At 42.1% G+C, this 26,790-nt stretch overlaps 1 protein-coding gene across 1 annotated transcript in view; it reads right to left on the reverse strand.

The window, feature by feature from the left end:
* Positions 1–22,066, reverse strand: part of LOC129819998 (potassium voltage-gated channel subfamily G member 2-like) — a 31,850-nt gene extending 9,784 nt beyond the window's left edge. Inside the window, exons 1-3 of the mRNA XM_055876777.1 lie at positions 21,231–22,066; positions 8,318–8,623; positions 7,525–8,107 (exon numbers count right to left, since the gene is read on the reverse strand). Of these exons, the coding sequence (XP_055732752.1) occupies positions 7,525–8,107; positions 8,318–8,511 (777 nt within the window). The 5' untranslated portion in view covers positions 8,512–8,623; positions 21,231–22,066. The remainder of the gene's footprint in view (positions 1–7,524; positions 8,108–8,317; positions 8,624–21,230) is intronic.
* Between the last annotated feature and the right edge of the window lie 4,724 nt (positions 22,067–26,790).

Below are 26,790 nucleotides of genomic sequence, written 5' to 3' on the forward strand. Positions count from 1 at the left end.
CTCTTTGAAGTTCTTGATGATCCGATAAATGGTTGATTTCGGTGTAATCTTACTGGCAGCAATATCCTTGCCTGTGAAGCCCTTTTTGTGCAAAGCAATGATGACGGCACGTGTTTCCTTGCAGGTAACCATGATTGACAGAGGAAGCTTTTGAAGCTTCCAGTCTGTTATTCAAACTCAATCAGCATGACAGTAATCTCCAGCCTTGTCCTCGTCAACACTCACACCTGGGTTAATGAGAGAATCACTGACATGATGTCAGCTGGTCTTTTGTTGCAGGGCTGAAATGCAGTGGAAATGTTTTGGGGGATTCAGTTCATTTGCATGGCAAAGAGTGACTTTGCAATTCATTGCAATTCATCTGATCACTCTTCATAACATTCTGGAGTATATGCAAATTGCCATCATACAAACTGAGGCAGCAGACTTTGTGAAAATTAATATTTGTGTCATTCTCAAAACTTTTTGCCACGACTGTACATTTGTTTATGTGTAACCCTGTGTTGTTATTTTTGTCGCACTGCTTTGCTTTATCTTGGCCAGGTCACAGTTGTAAATGAGAACTTGTTCTCAACTGGCCTACCTGGTTAAATAAAGCTGTCTAAGGAGGCAGTAGGGGCACTCAACTCACAGAGATGCTGTTCGAGACAGCAGGAGATCCAGAGGATCAAGGTGCTGCCCGCCAGCCATGCTGTGTGTGTACGTGTGAGAGAAAGTGCTTGAGGCTAGATGGCTTCAGGATCCTAGTGTATGATCAGAGCAGAGTGATAGTAGCTGTCTCATTCCTCTCCAAAGGGTGTGTGTGTGCGTGCCTGTTTCTGTGGAAGCCTTGTCTTGGATGATTTTGTTATTGGCAAAGTGTTCCCCATATGATGACTAACACACTAATCCAATACAATGACTGGGGAACAGACTTTCTCCACGGTAGAACATTTCTTTAGACTTTCGAAGTCATTGATATTTTTAATTTGAGTGAGAGAAGTTTAATCTCCCACATTAAATCATCTATTTCCGTGGCTTCTTTTCCAGTTATTTAAAAAATGTATTATGTTTCTCAAATGTATTTGTTTCCCACTAGACTGAAATAACTCACTGGAATAATTCCCATAATTCACGCTGGCAATCAATTACATTGCAGCAGACGTACGCTCGCCTCAACCCAGGCGGTCTTGTTGCCTGTGAAGAGAGATTCTTGGGGACATTCAATGCTGCAGAATTATTTTGGTATCTGTGCCTCGACACAATCCTGTCTCGGAGCTCTACGTACAATTCCGTCGACCTCATGGCTTGGTTTTGGCTCTGACATGCATTGTCAACTGTGGAACCTTATCTAGACAGGTGTGTGCCTTTCCAAATCATGTCCAACCAATTGAATTTACCACATGTGGACTCCAAGTTGTAGAAACATCTCCAAGGCTGATCAATGGAAAAAGGATGCAGCTGAACTCAATTGAGTCTCATAGCAAAGGGTCTGAATACTTACGTAAATAATATATTTCTGTTTTTATTTGTTTTTTTATATAAACAGTCATTATTGATCATATTGTGTGTAGATTGATGAGGACCATTTTTTATTTAATCCATTTTAGAATAAGGCTGTAACGTAACAATGTGGAAAGTCAAGGGGTCTGAATACTTTCCAAATGCACTGTATTTATCAGAGAGAAGAAAACGGATAAAACAAGTCCTACATTTCCACAGACGTTTACAGGGGGAGAAATAAGCCATTTTGACATTGAGGTGTGAAAAGACTGAAATTGACACACAAACTTAGAGGACACACTACTTAGAGCAGCGTTTCCCAAACTCGGTCCTGGGACCCCAAGTGGTGCACGTTTAGTTTTTTCCCCTAGCACTACACAGATGATTCAGATAACCAACTTATCATCAAGCTTTGATTATCTGAATCAGCTGTGTAGTGCTAGGGCAAAAACCAAAACATGCACCCCTTGGGGTTTCATGGACAGAGTTTGGGAAACACTCTACTCTGAGGGGACACACACACACACTTTAATCCTCTATTCATCCAGATAGAGGCAATAAGCACACCCATAAAACTCTTCATGTGTGTACGTGCAGCTGTTATGTGGGCCTGAATCACTGAGCTGTATTAGAACAGACAAGCTAAGTGCTTTCCATCACCACCTTGGTTTTGTCCTCTAATGCTTTTACAAAAACCACAACTTTTTTTCAGTTTTAATGGATCCACAACTGCACACAGGCAAAAGGATATGAAGGTTAGAGTCTAACTGAGTCTGGAAGACAAGGGTTGTCAGAACATCTCTGAGCAGGTGAGACAAGCCTGCACTCTGGACAGAGGAACAACAAGCTAAATTCATAAACAGAACGTAACATTTAACATGGTTGAGGACGCCAACTCTTACTGTAAGACTACAAATGTATTAGATTATTATCCTGCTGGTCTAGTTGGTTCATGAGTTTAGCCTATAGCTGAAACATATCATGATAAACGGCCTCTGAATCTACACTGAGCAAAAATAAACACATCATGCAACAATTTCAAAATGTTGACTGAGTTACAGTTCATAAGGAAATCAGTGAATTAAAATACATAGATTATGGCCTAATTTATTGATTTCACATGACTGGGAATACAAATATGCATCTGTTGGTCAAAGATACTGTACCTTAAAAAAAGGTAGGGGAGTAGATCAGAAAACCAGTCAGTATCTGGTGTGACCACCATTTGCCTCATGCAGTGTGACACATTTCCTTCGCATAGAGTTGATCGGGCTGTTGATTGTGGCCTGGAATGTTGTCCCACTCCTCTTCAATGGCTGTGAGAAATTGCTGGATATTGTCTGGAAATTGAGCACGTTGTCGTACACGTCGATCCAGAGAAATGGGCGGCATGTCTGGTGAGTATGCAGGCCATGGAAAATCTGGGATATTTTCAGCTTCCAGGATATGTGTAACAGATCCTTGCGACATGGGGTCGTGCGTTATCATGCTGAAACATGAGGTGATGGCGGCTGATGAATGGCACGACAATGGGCCTCAGGATCTCGTGACTGTATCTCTGTGCATTCAAATTGCCATCGATAAAATTACATTGTGTTTGTTGTCCGTAGCTTATGCCTGCCCATACCATAACCCCACCGCCACCATGGGGAACTCTATTCACAACGTTGGCATCAGCAAATCGCTCACCCACACGATGCCATACATAGTGGTCTGCCATCTGCCCGGTACATTTGAAACCGGGATTCATCTGTGAAGAGCACACCTATCCAGCGTGTCAGTGGCCATTGAAGGTGAGAACAACACCCAACTGAAATCAGGTCAAGACCATGGTGAGGACGACGAGCACGCAGATGAGCTTCCCTGAGACGCTTTATGACAGTTTGTGCAGAAACTCTTCAGTTGTGCAAATCCACAGTCAGCAGTCATCAGCTATGCGGGTAGCTGGTTTCAGACGATCCCACAGCTGAAGAATCTGTATGTGGAGGTCCTGGGCTGGTGTGCTTACACGTGGTCTGCAGTTGTGAGGCTGGTTGGACGTACTGCCAAATTCTCTAAAATGACGTTGGAGGTGGCTTATGGTAGAGAAATGAACATTTAATTATCTGGCAACAGCTCTGGTGGACATTTCTGCAGTCAGCATGCCAATTGCACACTCCCTCAAAACTTGAGACATCTGTGGCATCGTGGTGTGTGACAAAATGGCACCTTTTACAGGGGCCTTTTATTGTCCCCAGCACAAGGTGCACTTGTGTAATGAGCATGCTGTTTAATTAGCTTCTTGATATGCCACTCCTGTCAGGTGGATGGATTATCTTCGCAAAGGAGAAATGCTCACTAACAGGGATGTAAACAGATTTGTTCACAAAATGAGAGAAATAAGCTTTTTGTGCGTATGGAACATTTCTGGGATCTTTGATTTCAGCTCATGAAACATGGGAACAACACTTCACATGTTGCGTTTATATTTTTGTTCAGCATACACCTCAATAAAGACAGCGTCCTAGGGATTTCATTAAATGTACATCCATAGTGGGAAGATCTATGCTGATCACCATCAAAGCCTCCTCCTGTTAATGAATATTAGCTAAACTAACGGAGGAGGATGGTGGGCGGACTCCATTCAAACAGCTGAGGTTATTAGCTCTCACTAATGAAGATAGTTGATTTGGATATCTCTGAAGTGTTTAGTCACAATATTGCTCTGCTTAACATTAACACATACAAAAATACAGCCCGTAGCGTAACCTACAACATGGGTCTAGACAACCCTCCTTAACATTCAAACATGGACATGAGAATAAACAGAGAACATTCCATAGATACTGCTCCCTATCAACAAGTACAGAGTATTCTTGGCCGTTTGTCAAGTCTCTCTCTCCCTCTCATTGTAACACAGCATTTGTATATATCCTTGCCTGACCTTTGTCTCCCTCAATCACTTACAGTTTTTACTCTTTTAAAGCTCAGCCAGTAACCTCACCTAATAGGAGATGAGTGCTCCAAGAGAAGGTATTGTTTGTGGAGTTAGCTCGCTAACACTAACACTCCTTGTAGCTAGCTCGCTAACACTAACACTCCTTGTAGCTAGCTCGCTAACCCTCCTTGTAGCTAGCTCGCTAACCCTCCTTGTAGCTAGCTCGCTAACCCTCCTTGTAGCTAGCTCGCTAACCCTCCTTGTAGCTAGCTCGCTAACCCTCCTTGTAGCTAGCTTGTTAACCCTCCTTTCACTATGATTTCCACTTTGAAGATACAGCACATCCTCAGCCCCCTCACCCCCTCTCCACCCTCCTCTCACCCCGACGCAGAGGTCTCTTTGGTAGCGGGAGAAGCCTGTGGAGGTTCTCTTTAAATCATTCTAAAGCTTTATTGATGTCATTCAGGAGGTTGACTGTGTTGCCCCACAAAGACACTCCAGCAGTAACACTGAGGTCTCAGAGGCACAACTACTAGACATGAAACACCCAGAAGAAGAAGATAATATAATGACTTATCTCGGTAGTGAAACTGGTACAGTAACATTAGGTGGCTACTGGCCAAGTGCTAAGCCCTATGGGACCCCTGAGGATCACAAGAGGACAACCTCTGGCCTAATGTACTGATTATTCATCTACAGTGCCTTCAGAAAGTATTCATACCCCTTGACCCCTTGTCACGGGCCTACACACACACACACACACACACACACACACACACACACACACACACACACACACACACACACACACACACACACACACACACACACACACACACACAATATCACAATGTCAAAGTGGAATTATGTTTTTAGAAATGTTTACAAAATAAGTAAAAATGAAAAGCTGAAATGTCTTGAGTCAATAAGTATTCAACCCCCTTGCAATGGCAAGCCTAAATAAAGTTCAGGAGTAATAAAGTGCTTAACACGTCACAGAGTACCACAGTATGTGTCATAATACCCATAAAACTTAGCGGTCAAACAGGGAAATGGTTCTAATTGTTTTTACACCATACATTTTTCCCATAGTGGATTTGAGAAACACTTCAAATAAGCGCTGTGTTTCATGTAAGCTCACCCTTGCCCGTTTTGATAACCATTTAAATCTCTCTCGGACAAGATGATTTTTAAAATCTATATATTTGCCTGTATGTAGCCCCCAAAATAAATTGCTAATTAGCTGCTACTGTGGATATCATATACAACTACAAATGCCATGATCTGGACGACACTGCGGAATAGAGGTAAAGTCTGGATTAACTTACTAAATGTAGTAATAAATTGGCTAGATTTACACAATATCTGTTAGTAAAGGTGTTAGCTAAAGATGATGTGCAGAAGCTTTCAAGGATTTGTTGTCTTGCATGATGTCTACTTTGATGCTAATTAGCATTTTCGAATAGAGCCAAATATATTGATAAAAATCATCTTGTTGGAGAGAGATTTACACGGTTATCAAAATGTCACGCAAGGGTAAGCCTACACAAACCACAGCCCTTATTTTAAGTATTTCTAAAATCTCCTATGGGAAAAATTAATGGTGGAAAAACGATTGGAACCATTTCCCTGTTTGACCACTAGATTTTATGGATATTACGACACGTCCACTGTGGAGCTTTATAAGTTGCATGGACTCACTCTGTGTGCAATAATAGTGTTTAACATGATTTTTTATTGACTACCTCATCTCTGTACCCCACGCATACAATTATCTGTCCCTCGGTCGAGCAGTGGATTTCAAACACAGATTCAACCACAAAGACCAGGGAGGTTTTCCAATGCCTCACAAAGAAGGCCACCTATTGTTAGATTTAAAATAATTTAAGCAGACATTGAATATCCCTTTGAGCATGGTACAGTTACTACTAACACTTCAATATACCCAGTCACTAATAAGGAAATCACTCAGGGATATCAACCTTGACGCCAATGTTGACTTCAAAACGGTTTGAGTTAATGGCTGTGACAGGAGAAACTGAGGATGGATCGACAACATTGTAGTTACTCCACAATACTAAACTAAATGACAGAGTGAAAAGGAGGAGGCCTGTACAGAATAAAAACATTCCAAAACATGCATCCTGTTTGCAGCAAGGCACTAAAATAATACTGCAAAAAATTGGTCTAAGAAATTAACTTCATGTACAAAGCGTTATGTTTGGAGCAAATCCAACACAACACATTATGTTATGGGGGTGCTTGTCATTCGCAAAGACTATGACTTTTTTATGATGAAAATAAACGGAATGGAGCTAAGCACAGGCAAAATCCTAGAGGAAAACCTGGTTCAGTCTGAAGTTGCTTACCAAGATGACATTGAATGTTCCCGAGTGGCCTAGTTACAGTTGACTTAAAATTGGGTTGAAAATCTATAGCAAAACTTGAAAATGGCAGTCTAGCAATGATCAACAAACAACTTCACAGAGCTTAAAGAATTGTTAAAAAAATGTGCAAATATTGTACAATCCAGTTTTGCAAAGCTCTTAAAGGCTTACCAAGAAAGTTTCACAGCTGTAATCACTGCCAAAGGTGATTCTAACATGTATTGACTCAGGGGTGTGAATACTTATGCAAATTAGAGATTTCTGTATTTCATTTTCAATACATTTGCTAATATTTCAGGCTGTAACAACAAAATATGGAATAGGTCAAGAGGTATGAATAGTTTCTGAAGGCACTGTATATTATATGTTAATTATTCCTTTATTGCCTGAATAAGAGCAAGACGAGAGTGCCTTAACAGCAGCAGCAGCAGATCTGGCAAATGGAATAATCTGGTATTAATATGATTGGAGTTGTAGCGTGGCAGTTGTCCCTGACAACATCCCTGAGCCATCACATTACCTCTGTGAAGATTAGTTACTATTAGAGGGAAGACTCACTATGTGGAGGTTGTCCCTCAAACATCATCCAACTAAGAGCAGAATGTAGATATGGATGTGCCCAGAGTTTCCAGGTCTGTAACTCGGTTAGGTCAAACTCCTGGCCCTATGTATAACCCACCCAAGTGTGACCCAGAAGTAAAACCCTGTGAGTAGGGAGTAAACAGGAAGTGAACTCACCCTCTCCTCCTCCTCCCTGAGGTCGGGCATGGTGCTGATGCAGAGCGTTACTGCGGTGATGGCCACAAACACCACCGACAAGAAGGCAAAGATCTTTCCAGGTAGTCCAGATTGAGGGTTCTCTACCATGTCGTGCAGCCTGCGCATACACCCCACCATGCGGGTCTCCTCCTCCTCCCCTCCTCCCTCTCCGGCGTGCCCCTGCCCATCCTCACAGCTCTGAGGGGTCAGGGTTGTGGTGAGCTCTGCCTCCTCCATCCTCAGCTGCTCCTTGAGCTCCTCCTGTCTGATGCGTAGCTTCCTGAGGCAGCACCACTCCAGCCTGGTGTCCTCCACGCCCCAGTAGACCAGCTCCTCCTGGAAGGACAGGGCACACATCTCCCTCAGCAGCCGCAGCCGCCCTGCCGCTAGGAACGTCACAATGGTGCGGAACGCAGATGGGCTGCGGTCAAAGAAGTACTCCTGGCACCCGTCGTCGTAGTCGTCACACACCTCCATGATCTCGTCCAATGAGCTGCAGCCCCTCAGCCGGCCCAGCCGCGTCAGAGGGAACTCCTCCAGAACGGACCAGGGGATACGGTACCTGGTGAGCAGAAAACACACAATGTTACCGCTGCACAACGACTTTGTACAATAGTCACTGAAATACTCTTCAAGTTATAATGCTCTTTAGCAGCAGCAAGACCAATGCCTGGATTATATGCCTTTTAAATCTTGCACCCAAAGACTTCTGATTATGGACTATTGATTATCGAGATGAACATAGCAACTCTTGAGTCTGTAGGTATTGTACCTGATCCCGCCCACGTTGATGACGGCTGATAGGTCATTCTCCTCCTGCCCCTCATTGGGCCTCCGCAGCAGCCGTTGCCGCTTGAAGAACACACCCTTCTTAGTTACCACCTCCTGCTGGTTCTCAATGGGGAAGTGGAAGGGCGTGAACTCTTTCTCCGTGCTGCCCGCTAGGAAGGCCACCTCCTGGTACATCCCTGATTCTCCTCTGGAGGACCTAGAGGGTCCTGGTTGGGAGGCGAGGGGTGGGTTTCACTGGCCGACTGGGTTGGCAGGGACCTCACCCATCCAGGAACTTGGCTGGGCTCTATGGAAACAAAGCAGATGAAAGAAAGTTTAGACACTGTTAGAAATGACTTCCACATGTTTATTGGGACGAATTACTTCAGAATCTCAGGATGAACCAGACACAAGTCACTCTTCAGGCTCCGTTTTCCCCCTCTTTCTCATCACACCAACAAGTTTTGCATCAGCAGGAACCCCGATGCAGAAAGAGGAATTCGTTAAGTTGTTGTGGTATTTAATGCATCGCTGAGGCCCTAAATGAGATGCTTCTCTTTAAAGGATTGTTTATCAAGGTTCACTAAATGAAAATAAATACAGAGCAATTAGCTGTGGAATGTCGACAAAGAAAAGAACAAACTGTTTGGATATACTTGGTAAAACTTCCGATGATTAATCTTTCATGGGCCATTGACTTTGTTAAAGACAACAGAAAAAGGGCAATTAATTCTGCAGCAATAATGTCTTGTTTTAATCTTCTTATTCCAACATAGATTTTTACATCAGTACAACCACATCTTCAGCTGATGAAACAAACCCCTAAAATGTGGCACTTTCCAATGGCACCTTCCAGTCTTAAGACTGACAGAATGCAGCTCTGTGGAGCGAGGGTTAAATGATTCATACAAAGTCAAATTAGATCACAGTGAACTACCATCAGCCACAAAACTCCTCCTCATGATGCAGCATCACACTAAAACTTTAATCAGTTTCATTCACGAGAATGTTCTGAACCTCAAAACAGGACACATTGTGACTGTTGGTTAATAAGAAGAAAACATTACAAACTCTTCCAAAATCTTTTGAGAAACTCTTATATACTGTACAGTTGAAGTCAGAAGTTTACATACACCTTAGCCAAATACATTTAAACTCAGTTTCATAATTCCTGACATTTAATCCTAGTAAAAATTCACTGTCTTAGGTCAGTTAGGATCACCACTTCATTTTAAGAATGTGAAATGTCAGAATAATAGTAGAGAGAATGACTTATTTCAGCTTATATTTATTTTATCATATTCCCAGTGGGTCAGAGGTTTCCATACACTCAATTAGTATTTGGTAGCATTGCCTTTAAATTGTTTAACTTGGGTCAAACGTTTCGAGTAGCTTTCCACAAGCTTCCCACAATAAGTTGGGTGAATTTGGCCCATTCCTCCTGACAAAGCTGGTGTAACTGAGTCAGGTTTGTAGGCCTCGCACACGCTTTTTCAGTTCTGCCCACAAATGTTCTATTGGATTGAGGTCAGGGCTTTGTGATGGCCACTCCAATACCTTGACTTTGTTGCCCTTAAGCCATTTTGCCACAACTTTGGAAGTATGCTTGGGGTCATTGTCTATTTGGAAGACCTATTTGCGACCAAGCTTTAACTTCCTGACTGATGTCTTGAGATGTTGCTTCAATATATCCACATAATTTCCCCCCCTCATGATGCCATCTATTTTGTGAAGTGCACCAGTCCCTCCTGCAGCAAAGCACCCCCACAACACAATGCTGCCATCCCCGTGCTTCACGGTTGGGATGTTGATCTTCAGCTTGCAAGCCTCCCCCTTTTTCTTCCAAACATAACGATGGTCATTATGGCCAAACAGTTCTATTTTTGTTTCATCAGACCAGAGGACATTTCTACAAAAAGTACGATGTGCAGTTGCAACCCATAGTCTGGCTTTTTTATGGCGGTTTTGGAGCAGTGGCTTCTTCCTTGCTGAGCGGCCTTTCAGGTTATGTCGATATAGTACTCGTTTTACTGTGGATATAGATACTTTTGTACCTGTTTCCTCCAGCATCTTCACAAGGACCTTTGCTGTTGTTCTGGGATTGATTTGCACTTTTCGCACCAAAGTACTGTCATCTCTAGGAGACAGAATGCCTCTCCTTTATGAGCGGTATGACGGCTGCGTGGTCCAATGGTGTCTATACTTGCGTACTATTGTTTGTACAGATGAACATGGTACCTTCAGGCATTTGGAAATTGTTTCCAAGGATGAACCAGACTTGTGGAGGTCTACAATTTATTTTCTGAGGATTTTGCTGATTTCTTTTGATTTTCTCATGATGTCAAGCAGCATACCACCCTGCATACCACAGCTGGCTTGCTTCTGAAGCTAAGCAGGGTTGGTCCTGGTCAGTCCCTGGATGGGAGACCAGATGCTGCTGGAAGTGGTGTTGGAGGGCCAGTAGGAGGCACTCTTTCCTCTGGTCTAAAAAATATCCCAATGCCCCAGAGCAGTGATTGGGGACACTGCCCTGTGTAGGGTGCCGTCTTTTGGATGGGACGTTAAGCGGGTGTCCTGACTCTCTGAGGTCATTAAAGATCCCATGGCACTTATCGTAAGAGTAGGGGTGTTAAGCCCGGTGTCCTGGCTAAATTCCCAATCTGGCCCTCAAACCATCATGGTCACCTAATAATCCCCAGTTTACAATTGGCTCATTCATCCCCCTCCTCTCCCCTGTAACTATTCCCCAGGTCGTTGCTGCAAATGAGAACGTGTTCTCAGTCAACTTACCTGGTAAAATAACGGTAAAATAAATAAAATAAATAAAAAGAGGCATTAAGTGTGAAGGTAGGCCTTGAAATACATCCACAGTTACACAATTGATTCAAATTATGTCAATTAGCCTATCAGAAGCTTCTAAACCCTTGACATAATTTTCTGGAATTTTCCAAGCTGTTGAAAGGCACAGTCAACTTAGTGTATGAAAGGCCACTGGAATTGTGATACAGTGAATTATAAGTTAAATAATCTGTAAACAATTGTTGGAAACATTACTTGTGTCATGCACTAAGAAGATGTCCTTACCGACTTGCCAAAACGATAGTTTGTTAACAAGAAATTTGTGGTGGTCGAAAAACTAGTTTTAATGACTCCAACCTAAATGTATGTAAACTTCCGACTTCAACTGTATATACATATATACACATACACACACATATACATACATACATACACTACCGTTCAAAAGTTTGGGGTCATTTTGAAATCTCCTTGTTTTTGAAAGAAAAGCAGTTTTTTGCCCATTAAAATAACGTCAAATTGATCAGAAATACAGTGTAGACATTGTTAATGTTGTAAATGACTATTGCAGCTGGAAACGGATGATTTTTAATGGAATATCTACTTAGGCGTACAGAGGCCCATTGTCAGCAACCATCACTCCTGTGTTCCAATGTCACGTTGTGTTAGCTAATCCAAGTTTATCGTTTTAAAAGGCTAATTGATCATTAGAAAACCCCTTTGCAATTATGTTAGCACAGCTGAAAACGGTTGTGCTGATTAAAGAAGTAATACAACTGGCTTTGTTTAGACTAGTTGAGTATCTGGAGCATCAACATTTGTGGGTTCGATTACAGGCACAAAATGGCCAGAAACAAAGACCTTTCTTCCGTCTATTCTTGTTCTGAGAAATGAAGGCTATTCCATGCGAGAAATTGCCAAGAAACTGAAAATCTCATACAACGCTGTTTACTACTCCCTTCACAGAACAGCGCAAATTAGCTCTAACCAGAATAGAAAGAGGAGTGGGAGGCATAGGTGCACAACTGAGAAGAAGTACATTCAAGTGTCTAGTTTGAGAAACAGATGCCTCACAAGTCCTCAACTGGCAAGACTGTTGGAAAAGCATTCCAGATGAAGCTGGTTGACGGAATGCCAAAAGTGTGCAAAGCTGTCATCAAGGCAAAGGGTGGCTTTTAACTGGTAGTGTGTGTTTGTGTATGTGTGTATATAGTCCTTAACTGGCACCTTCATTAAATAGTACCCGCAAAACACCAGTCTCAACATCAACAGTGAAGAGGCGACTCTGGGATGCTGGCCTTCCTCTGTCCAGTGTCTGTGTTCTTTTGCCCATCTTAATCTTTTCTTTTTATTGGCCAGTCTGAGATATTGCTTTTTCTTTGCAACTCTGCCTAAAAGGCCAGCATCCCGGAGTCGCCTCTTCACTGTTGATGTTGAGACTGGTGTTTTGCGGGTAATATTTAATGAAGCTGCCAGTCTAATGTCCATTGCTCATGTTTCTAGGCCAAAGCAAGTCTCTCCTTATTGGGGTCCTTTTGTAGTGGTTTCTTTGCAGCAATTCGACCATGAATGCCTGATTCACGCAGTCTCTGAACAGTTAATGTTGAAATGTGTCTGCTACTTGAACTCTGAAGCATTTATTTGGGCTGCAATTTCTGAGGCTGGTAACTAATTAATTTATCCTCCGCAGCAGAGGTAACTCTGGGTCTTCCTTTCCTGTGGCGGTCCTCATGAGAGACAGTTTCATCATAGCGCTTGATGATTTTTGCGACTGCACCAGAAGAAATTTTTTAAATTCTTTACATTTTCCAGATTACCTGACCTTCATGTCTTCAAGTAATGATGGACTGTCATTTTTCTTTGCTTATTTGAGCTGTTCTTGCCATAATACGGACTTGATCTTTTACCAAATAGGGCTGCCTTCTGTATAGCACCCCTACCTTGTCACAACACAAGTGATTGGCTAAAATGCATTAAGAAGGAAATAAATTCCCAAAATTAACTTTTAACAAGGCACACCTGTTAATTTAAATGCATTCCAGGGGACTACCTCATGAAGCTGGTTGAGAGAACCCCAAGAGCATGCAAATCTGTCATCAATGCAAAAGGTGGCTACTTTGAAGAATCTCAAATATAACATATATTTTAATTTGTTTAACACTTTTTTGGTCACTACATGATTCCATATGTTATTCCATACTTCACTATTGTTCTACAATGTAAAAAAAATGTCAGTCCCTTCTCCTGCAGCTGAAGTAGAGCGTTGAAAGCTGCTACACTAATGGCAAAGATGACAACCTAACGAGCTAGGGACAAGACTACCAACAGAGAATGATTTGACCTGGACACAATTTACTGCTGTGCCAGGACAGACAGACAAACAGAGGTGCATGGACTGAGAGACAGGGAGAAAGGGAGAGGGAGAGAAAGAGAAACAGAGAGAAAGACAGACAAGGTGACAGCACGACAGAATATATGTATTAATGCTGTAATGCATGAAAGACAACTGCAGATTTAGAAAGTCCAGAAAAAAACAAGGTTGAGCCAGGAGTATCAATCACCTGCTGATTAAACACAGTGAAACGTGTCCGTGCGCTCCAGTGCCTGGGTGGATTGGCTCAGTAACGCTCCTTTCACACGGACTGATGTGACAACCAAGGGGAAAATAAGCTCCAGATAAAATGTCTGCCTTATGTGTTCTAATGTACTTACCACATGCTCTTTGTTTTATTTTACAATGGGCAAAAGGGGCACAAAAATGGGAATGGATTCAGGGTCAAGTGCAGATAATTGAGTGTGTTTGTCCAGAGTTGGGTAGGTTACTTTCTAATTCGATACATTTACTCGTTACCTGTCATCATAGTGGTCTCTGACTTGTGGTCAGACTCGCTCATGTGGAACAAACTTACATTTACGTATTTTTTCAATGCTGAATTGAATATCATTGACAAAACAGAAAGGTGTCATCATGTATTTTTTTGCAAACATCCTTTCTGATTTTAAAAGTAATCCAAGAAGTAATACTCTAGTTTTTCAAAAGTATCTGCAATCTGCTTACAATATTGTTCCGGGTAACTTAACTGATAACAATTAATTTTTTTGTAATCAGATTACATGTAACTACATGGAATCAGTTACTCCCAACCCTGTGTATGTCAATAGATTTGCAACATACAAGCAGGTGGATAAAAGTCTTCTGTGTAGTGTACACAAATGTCACTGGCCCCTCCCTCTCTCTCTCTCTCTCTCTCTCTGGGGGCTCAGAAAATGACAGGTCGATAAATGCACAGAACACCACCCCTGAGAGGAGGAGGTTATGGACCGTAACATAACACCCAGGAGAACTAAAGACCAGACGTTGTCGTCACTTACAGGTGTAACATCTTACATTTGATCACTCTTACTGCTGACAATTTTCCTGCACTACAGGACATGCACTCAGTGATTTACATAAATTAACTGAAAACTTGCACTAACACACAGTTATATTAAGAGAGTTGCACTTTTCATGTAGCCTACTTTTGTCCAGCTAATAGCCTAACCACCGATCAAGCAACAGTATGGACCAAACGTTCAAATGCTTTTGCTGCAGGATTATTTTGCTACAACAATATTGGTCAAATTAAGATCCCACATCTTTATAATGGACCATGTATTCATACATATAGGACCTTTGACTAGTAGTCAACATAATAATGAATGCTGAGACAGTAGCCTGGTCCCAGATCCGTTTGTGCCGTCTTGCTAGTTAGACAGATCATCAATCCGAGGGTACTACAATGCTTGGTCCTACATACAGGACTACTGACACAGATATGAAACACAAGTTAAGTCCTCTGTGACTTTGCACTGATGGCAAGCTATAAGTAGCATCACTCAGGTAGTGCTCACCAGTTGTGACGGCTGGAGGGACTATACCATCCTTCTCAAAAAGGAGTCCCGTGTAGTCTATGTAGTAAGATATTGTATCATAGCAACATGTCTACTCTACATATCCTGCCATACTAGAGAGATTTGGGCTTCCAACTAAACCTGTGAAAGTGTCTGTAACAGTGCTCTGATGGTTTGGGGAAGAAGCCAATATCCATATTTGAAGGACTAAACGTTTATCTGCAGAGATAACAGAGAGCTGCTGCACTGCTCTTTCAGTCATGGCTGTTCTAACATTGTGGAATTGATTCTTTCCTTCTTAGTGCTGCTGGTGTTTGACTGAACTACTGAAACATGGAAGCATAGTCCTGCTTCACTAACCACTTTCACAAATCCACATTTCCCATAAACATTCTGAAAGCCCAAGATGGGGTAATGAAAATTACAAAACCAAAAATCCATTCTAATGAATTCACTTCAAATAAAAGTTTGCAGGTTCTAAAACTCATTTTCTAAAGTGCATTTCTTGCCCCGGGGGGTTATAGAAATGAGTTTGTGTCACTCATTTCCTTGGATGAATGATAATTGTGACCTATTTAGGCAGCCCTTTAGGGTGCATTCGTAAATTCACTCTGGCTATTTACTCCGATTTCATAGCACTCTCGTCTGAGCGTGCCAGAGCGCAGAATAACTGATGAATTTATGAACGCTCAACGCCCGTTGAATATGGCCGGTGTCAGTAAATGTCGGCAAAAAAGCATAATTAAATTGTTGCCAGCAGCACAGTCACAGTCCCCAACGCTCTGGAGAACATGAAAACAGCCTAACCAGCTCTGTTAGGGTGAGTAAAATGGTCAGAGTGAAGTGTTTTCTCATTGGTGTCTGGAATTAGCTAGCAAGCTAGTCAACATTAGCCAGTTAGCGTAGGTGCTTGACTACCGTTGTGAAGTCAGAACTCTCGGATCAACCCTGCTCCTTGGCAAGAGCGTCCAGTGTGCGCTCTGAATGCTCCTATCAAATAACATGTTATTGGTCACAAACACATGGTTATAGCAGATGTTAATGTGAGTGTAGCAAAATGCTTGTTCTTCTAGTTCCGACAGTGCAGTAATATCTAACAAGTAATCAATTTCCCAACAACTACCCAATACACACAAATCTAAAGGGGTGAATGGGAATATGTACATATAAATATATGGATGAGCGATGGCCGATCGGCATAGGCAAGGTGCAGTGGATGGTATAAAATAGAGTATATACATGAGATATGAGTAATGTAAGATATATAAACATTATTAAAGTGGCATTATCTAAAGTGACTAGTGATCCATTTATTAAAGTGGCCAGTGATTGGGTCTCAATGTAGGCAGCAGCCTCTCTGAGTTAGTGATTCCTGTATAGCAGTCTGATGGCCTTGAGATAGAAGCTGTTTTTCAGTCTCTCGGTCCCAGCTTTAATGCACCTGTACTGACCTCGCCTTCTGGATGGTAGTGGTGTGAACAGGCAGTGGCTCGGGTGGTTGTTGTCCTTGATGATCTTTTCGGCCTTCCTGTGACATTGGGTGCTATAGGTGTCATGGAGGGCAGGTAGTTTGCCCCCAGTGATGCATTGTGCAGACCACACCACACTCTGGAGAGCCTTGCGTTTGAGGGCGGTGCAGTTGCCGTACCAGGCTGTGATACAGCCTGACAGGATGCTCTCGATTGTGCATCTGTAAAAGTTTGTCAGGGTTTTTGGTGACGAGCTACATTTTTTCAGACTCCAGAGGTTGAAGAGGTGCTGTTGTGCCTTCTTCACCACACTGTCTGTGTGGATGGACCATTTTGGTTTGTCTGTGATGTGTACGCCGAAGAACTTAAAACTTTGCACCTTCTCCACTGCTGTCCCTTCGATGTGGATAGGGGGCTGCTCCCTCTGCTGTTTCCTGAAGTCCATGATCATCTCCTTTGTTTTGTTGACGTTGAGTGAGAGGTTGTTTTCCTGACACCACACTCCGAGTGCCCTCACCTCATCCCTGTAGGCAGTCCCGTCATTGTTGGTAATCAAGCCCACTACTGTTGTGTCATCTGCAAACTTGATGATTGAGTTGGAGGCGTGCATGGCCACGCAGTCGTGGGTGAACAGGGAGTACAGGAGGGGGCTGAGCACATACCCTTGTGGGGCCCCAGTGTTGAGGGTCAGTGAAGTGGAGATGTTGTTTCCTACCTTCACCACCTGGGGGTAGCCTGTCAGAAAGTCCAGGACCCAATTGCACAGGGCGGGGTTGAGACCCAGGGCCTCCGGCTTGATGATGAGCTTGGAGAATACCATGGTGTAGAATGCTGAGCTGTAGTCAATGAACAGCATTCTTACATAGGTATTCCTCTTGTCCAGATGGGATAGGGCAGTGTGCAGGCGATTGCATCATCTGTGGACCTGTTGTGGCGGTATGCAAACTGATGTGGGTCTAGGATGGCCGGTAAGGTGGCGGTGATATGTTCCTTGACTAGTCTCTCAAAGCACTTCATGATGACAGAAGTGAGTGCTACGGGGCGGTAGTCATTTAGTTCAGTTGTCTTTGCCTTCTTGGGTACAGGAACAATGGTGGCCATCTTGAAGCATGTGGGGACAGCAGACTGGGATTAAACCTGCATATTTAGTTAAAAGGAATTCATGTTTGCAGGCAATATTAACTAGAGAAATTGTTTCACTTCTCTTGCGTTCTGTGCAAGCAGAGTCAGGGTATATGCAGCAGTTTGGCCACAAGGCTTGTTGCGAACTGTGTGAAGACCATTTCTTCCTAACAAAGACCGTAATTAATTTGCCAGAATTTTACATAATTATGACATAACATTGAAGGTTGTGCAATGTAACAGCAATATTTAGACTTATGGATGCCACCCGTTCGATAAAATACAGAACGGTTCCGTATTTCACTGAAAGAATAAAACATTTTGTTTTCGAAATGATAGTTTCCGGATTTGACCATATTAAATGACCTAAGGCTCGTACTTCTGTGTGTTTATTATATTATAATTAAGCCTATGATTTGATATTTGATAGAGCAGTCGGACTGAGCAATGGTAGGCAGCAGCAGGCTCGTAAGCATTCATTCAAACAGCACTTTCCTGCATTTGCCAGCAGCTCTTCGCAATGCTTGATACACAGCGCTGTTTATGACTTCAAGCCTATCAACTCCCGAGATTAGGCTGGCAATACTAAAGTACCTATAAGAACATCCAATAGTCAAAGGTATATGAAATACAAATGGTATAGAGAGAAATAGTCCTATAATTCCTTTAATAACTACAACCTAAAACTTCTTAACTGGAAATATTGAAGACTCATGTTAAAAGGAACCACCAGCTTTCATATGTTCTCATGTTCTGAGCAAGGAACTTAAGCGTACGCTTTTTTACATGGCACATATTGCAGTTTTACTTTCTTTTCCAACACTGTGTTTTTGTATTATTTAAACCAAATTGAACATGTTTCATTATGCTTTTGAGACTAAATTAATTTTTATTTATTTATTATATTAAGTTAAAATAAGTGTTCATTCAGTATTGTTGTAATTGTCATTATTACAAATATATATATATATATATATAAAAATTGTCTGATTAATCGGTATCGGCTTTTTTTGGTCCTCCAATAATCGGTATCCGCGTAGAAAAATCGTAATTGGTCGGCCTCTACTTTGAATGCATTGCGGAAGTTAGAGTAGCAGTGATCGAGTGTATTACACCTGCGCATAGTGCCATCTATATGCTGATAGAATTTAGGTAGCTTTGTTCTCTAATTTGCTTTTTTTTCATCCTCAGCTACAGTAAATGCAGCCTCAGGATATATGGTTTCCAGTTTACATAGAGTCCAGTGAGTTCCCTGAGGGCTGTCTTGGTGCTTGCTTGAGGAAGAATGTACACCGCTGTGGCGATAACTGATAATTCTCTTGGGAGATAATATGGCCGGCATTTAATTGTAGGAATTCTAGGTCAGGTGAGTAAAAGGACTTGTGTTCCTGTATGTTGTTATGATTACACCATGAGTCATTAATTATGAAGCATACACCCCCGCCCTTCCTCTTCCCAGAGAGGAGTTTATCTCTGTCGGCGCGATGCATGGAGAAGCCTGGTGGCTGAACCGATTCCAACAACATATCCCGAGAGAGCCATGTTTCCGTGAAACAGAGAATGTTACAATCTCTAATGTCTCTCTGGAAGTTAACCCTATCTCGAATTTCATCTTCCTTGTTGTCAAGAGACGGGACATTGGTGAGTAGTATATTCGGAAGCGGTGGGCGGTGTGCACATCTACGGAGCCTGACCAGGAGGCCGCTCCGTTTACCCCTTCTGCGGCACCGTTGTTTTGGGTCGGCTTCTGGGATTAGGTTCATTGTCCTGGGTGGTGGTCCAAACAGAGGATCCGCTTCAGGAAAGTCGTATTCCTGGTCGTAATATTGGTAAGTTGACATCTCTCTTATATCCAATAGTTCTTCCCGGATGTATGTAATAAGACTTAAGATTTCCTGGGGTAACAGTAAGAAATAATACAGAAAAAAACGAAATACTGCATAGTTTCCTAAGGACTCGAAGCAAGGCGACCATCTCTGTCGGCGCCATCTTGCAATGTCAGCGCCATCTTTCAATCCTAGAGCTAAAGGCTCTGAATTTAAGATTGGACAATCTGACAACGCTCTGTATTTACGAATGCCCAGAGCGCACTGAGTGCACTATAGTACTCCAGATTGAATTTACGAACACACCATTAATTAAAGCAATTATAAACTGCACCAGGTGAAAGTAGATATTCAATTTTTTTTTACGTGTATCAGATGTGAGCTATCTAGTGGACCAATACTCAGATGATCTATTGAAACAGAAAGGAATGGAATCTTAGTAGTTGGGTAGTTTTGTTATTAAAAATGTGATACTTTGTTAATTTGCAAAGGGCTTTAGAGAGAATGCAAGGTACAGTATCAGATAAATAACCTCAAGGTAAAGACTTAGAGACGCTGTTTGATGCCCACTGAGATGCACAGTAGTGCACTGGTTTCTGTACAGGCACCGATATGAGAAGTCCATCAACAATAACACTTTCAGGCAAGTCTCTCTATTTTCCCACACATTTGCATCTTTACACAACCACACAAAACTGTGGTTGTTTTTCTATTGGTAGAATGTGATGTATGAAATGTAGGTGGTCTATAGTGGCTGTATCATGTAGTTTATAGATAGATATCATAGCTGCACTAAGACTAACTTCCCCCTTGAGGGCAATAAAGTTGATCTTACCAATAGCATCGGCCTTGAAGGTAATCATCCCTTCCTGTAAATCCTCACGTATTACATGGTCTGTCTATGTGGTTCCAGGAAACGTATAGGACAAATGGGAGAAGTGTCATGTGTACCAGCCTCCCGACCCCCAGTCCACATCCCTATACTTCCACCCTAACCCGACCCCCAGTCCAGTCCACACATCAACAAGTTAATGAAATGCGTGAGGAGTGTAAAATATATAGATAATCCATACAGGCAGTAAAAGGAGAGCCCTTCGAGAGGGTAGGGGCTGTTTTAAAAGGTTGTATAACCCATTGACTTGAAAACAACTCAATCTCCCATGTATTGACTATTCACCTGTAAAAACAAATAGTCTGTATGGTGGATCCTCTGATAAGGGTCCATGATAGGTTCAAGACAGAGTTTAGCCTAGAGGGTAACATTTAGACGCCTACAATAGAAACATCCTTTCTACTGCGTAATATACAGTTATAGCCCCATTTGTTTTGGGGTTACACAATTATTGGAATCCAGAATGCTTGCACTGAGCCAAGCTGGTCAAAACCCGAATACTCCGGTTTAAAAGCCTATATTTGAAATAATCTAGAGATTCATTTTATATAGGAGACAACTTTCAACCTGTCTCTGTCAGATTTTGCCCATCTTGCAAAAAAGAGCCGCTACCGTAGTCTATCGTGCTTAGGGATATGAGAGGGGGGGGGGGGGGGGGGGGGGGGGTAGCGTTGGACAAGTAATTCATTGTAAGGGAAGGTTTAAAATGCATTTTTTTTTTCAACCACACAACATGCACCGTGAATAAACATTAGGCTAGCCAGCCTATAATATGGACATTACAGCATTGCCGACAATAGCCGGGTAGCCCAAATTCGCCGCGCACTCAAACATTTACAAAAATAAATGCTGAATAAATATTTGTCTAAGTGTCTGTACAAACATTGAAATATCATTCATGATGATCACACCTACCAGCTGTGTTCGGCTTGTGTCCATTGGCAGAGAACTTCCCCACATTTCGATATCAGTTATGAAAGCGCATACTGGTCAACATAAAATACATGATCCAATCTACTCCGTCCTCTGTATAAATGGTCCTAACATGGTACTTGACTTTATACCAGGGCAGGTGCACTCAATCCCAGGTAACGTCACGTGCTTTACCTCCGAACCATTAGGAGCAAGTTTGAAGGTTTGGTAAACTTGCTGCACACCCGCATAGAAGAATCAAAATACTGAAAACTACTTTGATTGTTTTAAATCGAAGAAACTGAAATTAACAAAATAACCCACTCAACCGGACGAAACTCACGATAGAACAGTTGGAAAAGATGCCGCGGATTTGAGAAGAGCCCAGCGTGAATGAATGGGTGTTGCTGCTCTGTAATAATTCCAATGTTACGTCTCTTCTCTGACTGTCTTGGAGTCGGACACTCTGCTCTGCTCACGCGACAAAATCGCGCTCCGCGGTTTGCTCACTGCTCTGCTTCGCTTCTTCCCGGAATTGACTTCTGCTTCCAACAGCCAATTCAAGTAGCTCACTCTGTGATTGCAGAATTCATTTTAAAAATCATGAGGCATACAATTTATTAAATGCGCACAAGTGGATTGTGGCGTACAAATACAATATAGGTTAGGCATAATTCGAGTTTGGAACTTTCTGTGAGTTATAACATATCGACGGGATAAACACAGCTAGGAGTACTAAAGTTATGTTACTGCATTATTACATGGTTATAGCCTCCCCATTGTCCTATAATGGTGTGGGACTACCGTGGACTACGGTGTAAGCCTATGAAATAAATGGTTTAGAGCGATAGTCCACCAAATCGATGGAAACCTAATAGATAAGGGGAAGTGAAGGATGGTGAGGCAGTTGCTCCTCCTTGATTGATAGGTGTCATGATTGATGCCTGATTTACAAAGCAGGTAGCAGCCAGGCACAGAAATACATCATTTGTCTGTTCATTTCAGTGCTCGAGTCTGTTACAACATATATCAATACTATAGGACCCATCTGCGTGACAAGGCTGTTGGATGTAATTGCTTAATGTGTTTGATGGACGAAGAAACAAAGCAGCCCCGATAATGATTACATCACTAATGAGGGTCTGAAGGATGTACCTCTGTAGATGAACAGCCTGGTAACCGATGAGGGTTGACACAGGGCAGGTGATGACACTGGCATTTTTACACTGATACTGTAAGGCCTATTCACCAGCACACCAATGACTGGAATGAATAATAACCACACAGTGGTGACTGGATTGAGTTAGCCTTTCAAGAAATATTACAGTAAATACAAATAGAGAAATAGAGAGTTGGGGCCAGGAGTTTTTCCTGACCCGGTAACTCTGGACCCTAGTTATGATGAGGTGTAACTATGAGAGCTTGAGCATTGGTACCTTTCACTGTAAAGTCATCAGTCAGCAGCTGACAGGTCCTAGTCCCTCACCTCTAGAGGGAGACAGAGAAGTCTATGTTCAGTGATGATTAAAAGTGTTAACTAGCTGTTACCACTATGGCATATCAATGAAATAAAATCATTTTTTGGTGAATGATGACTCGGGTTATGATGTAATTCAGCTTCACCTGAAGATGTGAGCCCCAGTGGAATAATTTTACTGATAAAAATGCAAAACTTTGTTGAGGATAAAGTTAATTGGATTTTCTACATTGGGACATCACAAAGTCTCATCTCAAAGAAAACATCCCTCAGAAGTATCCAGCAAGAGATAATAAGTAGTTAGATAAGATATGGAGCAAATGCCTCCTTTTGTCTAGGCTTGATTCGTAATGTCCCTCAGACATTTAAATGTCTCTGTAACTTTATGGTGATACCAAAATGTCTCAACTTTGGTGAAAAAGATAACGTTTTAGAGACTGTTCCCTAAAATAAACGTTTTTTGGGGTTTGCCTGGAGCTAACCTTGTCCCCAGCCTCAAATTGCTGAGAGAAAGCTGACTTGTGGACAAGATTAACCTTGAACTATATGAAATGGGAAGAGATTAAGTTGTGTTAGAAGGAGTTATAGTCTATTGATTGTTTGTTAATTACTTCTAAATGCTTTTATGTCCTCAGGAGGTTTTCTGAGTGCACATTACAGGTTTACCTCTTCCTACCACCCTGTACAAGAAAGCAACAAATCAGCAGAAACTAGATTACACTAAAATGAGTAAATGTGAATTACATTACAGCACTATTAAACGGCCCCTACGGTTTGTGACATTGACGAATTACGGTGTTTAGAATGTGCAACATCAGCTTGGGAGGAGGTACAACATCAACTCTGGTTCCACTGTCTCTGTCACCACTCCTCCTGTCCAACCAACCCCTTTTAGGGAGAATCTACTGACTCCATGAGGCTCGTTGTGAGTTTTTAAAACCATGATTATGTTTACACACTCTCAGGGTTGTGTCGGAGGTTTAGGATGGAGGGATGGAAGAGGATGAAGAGGCAGAGAAGGGAAAGTAAGATGAGGGAAAGCCATAGACATAAAGTATAGAAGAGAGAAAGACTGTCTGAATGGAATACAGTGGTCCTGTATGGCTCAGTTGGTAGAGCATGGCGCTCGGAATGCCAGGATTGTGGGTTTGATTTCTAGGACCACACATACGTAAAATGCATGCACCCATGACTAAGTCCATTTGGATAAAAGTGTCTGCTACGTGGTATATATAATTATTATTATTATTACTTCTACCATATTTGGGCTCCCGAGTGGCGCAGCGATCTCAGGCACAGCATCTCAGCATCTCAGTGCTAGAGGCGTCACTACAGACACCCTGGTTCAAATCCAGGCTGTATCACAACCGGCCGTGATTGGGAGACCCATAGGGCGGCGCACGATTGGCCCAGCATCGTCTTGGGTTTGTCTGGTGTAGACCGTCATTGTAAATACAAATTTGATCTTAACTGACTTGCCTATTTAAATAAAGGTAATATATAATTTCTTCCTATTTTCACATGTACAAGTGTGTATTATTAAACAGGTGTGAATTGGAAATGTGCTTTTTTGCATATCCCAGAGAGTGGCTTCATGGCCATGGTCTGCCATTATCAACGGCGACCCTGGAGCAATTAGGGTTAAGTGCCTTGCTCTAGGGCACATCGGCCGAATTTTCACCTTGTCGGCTCAGGCATTCGAACAAACAACCTTTCGGCTACTGGCACATCGCTCTAACCGCTATGTTACCTACCTATTCATTTATAGTCTGTTGTGAGTCCAAAATGGCACCCTATTCCTAATATGATCAGATGGCCAGTCAAAAAAAGTGCACGATAGGGAATAGGGTGCCATTTAAACCAGTGTGTTTCCACTGAGGTGAAACATGCAGTTCTGTTTGTTCTGAACTAATGACTCATAATGATGCTGCTCTCAGTATCAGGTATTGATTAACCAGACTAGGCTGTTCCCAGCCATTACGGATCAATGATATACAGGATGAGGGGAGTTTAAACCTTTAGAATGGAACTATCACAGCAGGCTCTCATACAATGTCATGCTGGCCAACCACACTGGAAACATCTCCTAATTAGGAATAATCAAGGAAAATACTATAGATGAAGCATTAGCTTGGGGAGATAACGCAAGTGTTCAGGTCACGCGTAAATCATAAAAGCTTGGGTCACTGAACCATCATCCTGCCTTGCTGTTTGGACTAATCCCAGTTAATCCAGATATCAGATGTTTAAGTAGTCTATCCACAAGAGATTGTGTTTGGACAAACCATGTCCTCATTAGTCGTATGTCAAAATATCACTTCTTCAGTTCTGCTCTGTGCAAATGGAGAGGCACAAACACGATGACCACATTTTCACTGTAATTGTGGCGCTCTTGACCCATATTAAATTGACACAATCATAATTAGCTCCAGAACAGTGCCGACACGGTCTGGCTATGCATTATAATGTTTAGATTAGTTTGTCTTATTGGGTTGCTTTATTCTCTATGTACACACACACACACACACACCACACACCACACACCACACACACACACACACACACACACACACACACACACACACACACACACACACACACACACACACACACACACACAGTACCAGTCAAAAGTTTGGACACACCTACTCATTCAAGGGTTTTTCTTCATTTTTTACAATTTTCTACATTGTAGAATAATAGTGAAAACATCAAAACTATGAAATAACATATGCAATCATGTAGAAACCAAAAAAGTGTTAAACAAATCAAAGTATATTATATATTTGAGATTCTTCAAATTAGCCACCCTTTGCCTTGATGACAGTTTTGCACACTGAGCACTTGTTGGCTACTTTTCCTTCACTCTGTAGTCCAACTCATCCCAAACCATCTCAATTGGGTTTAGGTTGGGTGATTGTTGAAGCCAGGTCAACTGATGCGGCACTCCATCACTCCCCTTCTTGGTCAAATAGCCCGTGCACAGCCTGGAGGTGTGTTGGGTCATTGTCCTGATGAAAAACAAATGATAATCCCACTAAGCACAAACCAAATGGATTGGCGTATCACTGCAGAATGCTGTGGTAGCCATGCTGGTTAAGTGTGCCTTGAATTCTAAATAAATCACTGACAGTGTCACCAGCAAAGCACACCCACACCATCACACCTCCTCCTCCATGCTTCACGGTGGGAACCACACATGCGGAGATCATCCGTTCACCGACTCTGCGTCTCACAAAGACACGGTGGTTGGAACCAAAATCTCAAATTGTGACTCATCAGACCAAAGAGATTTCCATCGGTCTAATGTCCATTGCTCGTGTTTCTTGGCCCAAGCAAGTCTCTTCTTATTGGTGTCCTTTAGTAGTGGTTTCTTCGCTGCAATTCGACCATGAAGGCCTGATTCACGCAGTCTCCTCTAAACAGTTGATGTTGAGATGTGTCTTGAACTCTGTGAAGCATTTATTTGGGCTGCAATCTAAGGCTGGTAACTCTAATGAAATTATCCTCTGCAGCAGAGGTAACTCTGGGTCTCCCTTTCCTGTGATGGTCCTCATGAGAGACAGTTTCATCATAGCGCTTGATGGTTTTTGCGACTGCACTTGAAGAAACTTTAAAAGTTCTTGAAATGTTTCGCATTGACTGACCTTCATGTCTTCAAGTAATGATGGACTGTCGTTTCTCTTTGCTTATTTGAGCTGTTCTTGCCATAATATGGACTTGGACTTTTACTAAATAGGGCTGTCTTCTGTATACCACCCCTACCTTCTCACAACACAACTGATTGGCTCAAATGCATTAAGAAGGAAAGAAATTCCACAAACGAACTTTTAACAAGGCACACCTGTTAATTGAAATACATTCCAGGTAACTACCTCATGAAGCTGGTTGAGAGAATGAGAAGAGTGTGCTACTTTGAAGAATGTCAAATATAAAATATGTTTTGATTTGTTTAACACATTCTTGTTAACTACATGATTCCATATGTGTTATTTCATAGTTTTGATGTCTTCACTATTATTCTACAATGTAGAAAAAAGTAAAAATAAAGAAAAACCCTTGAATGAGTAGGTGTGGCCAAGCTTT

This window comes from Salvelinus fontinalis, chromosome 22 (genome assembly GCF_029448725.1).
Source record: "Salvelinus fontinalis isolate EN_2023a chromosome 22, ASM2944872v1, whole genome shotgun sequence".
NCBI lineage: Eukaryota > Metazoa > Chordata > Actinopteri > Salmoniformes > Salmonidae > Salvelinus > Salvelinus fontinalis.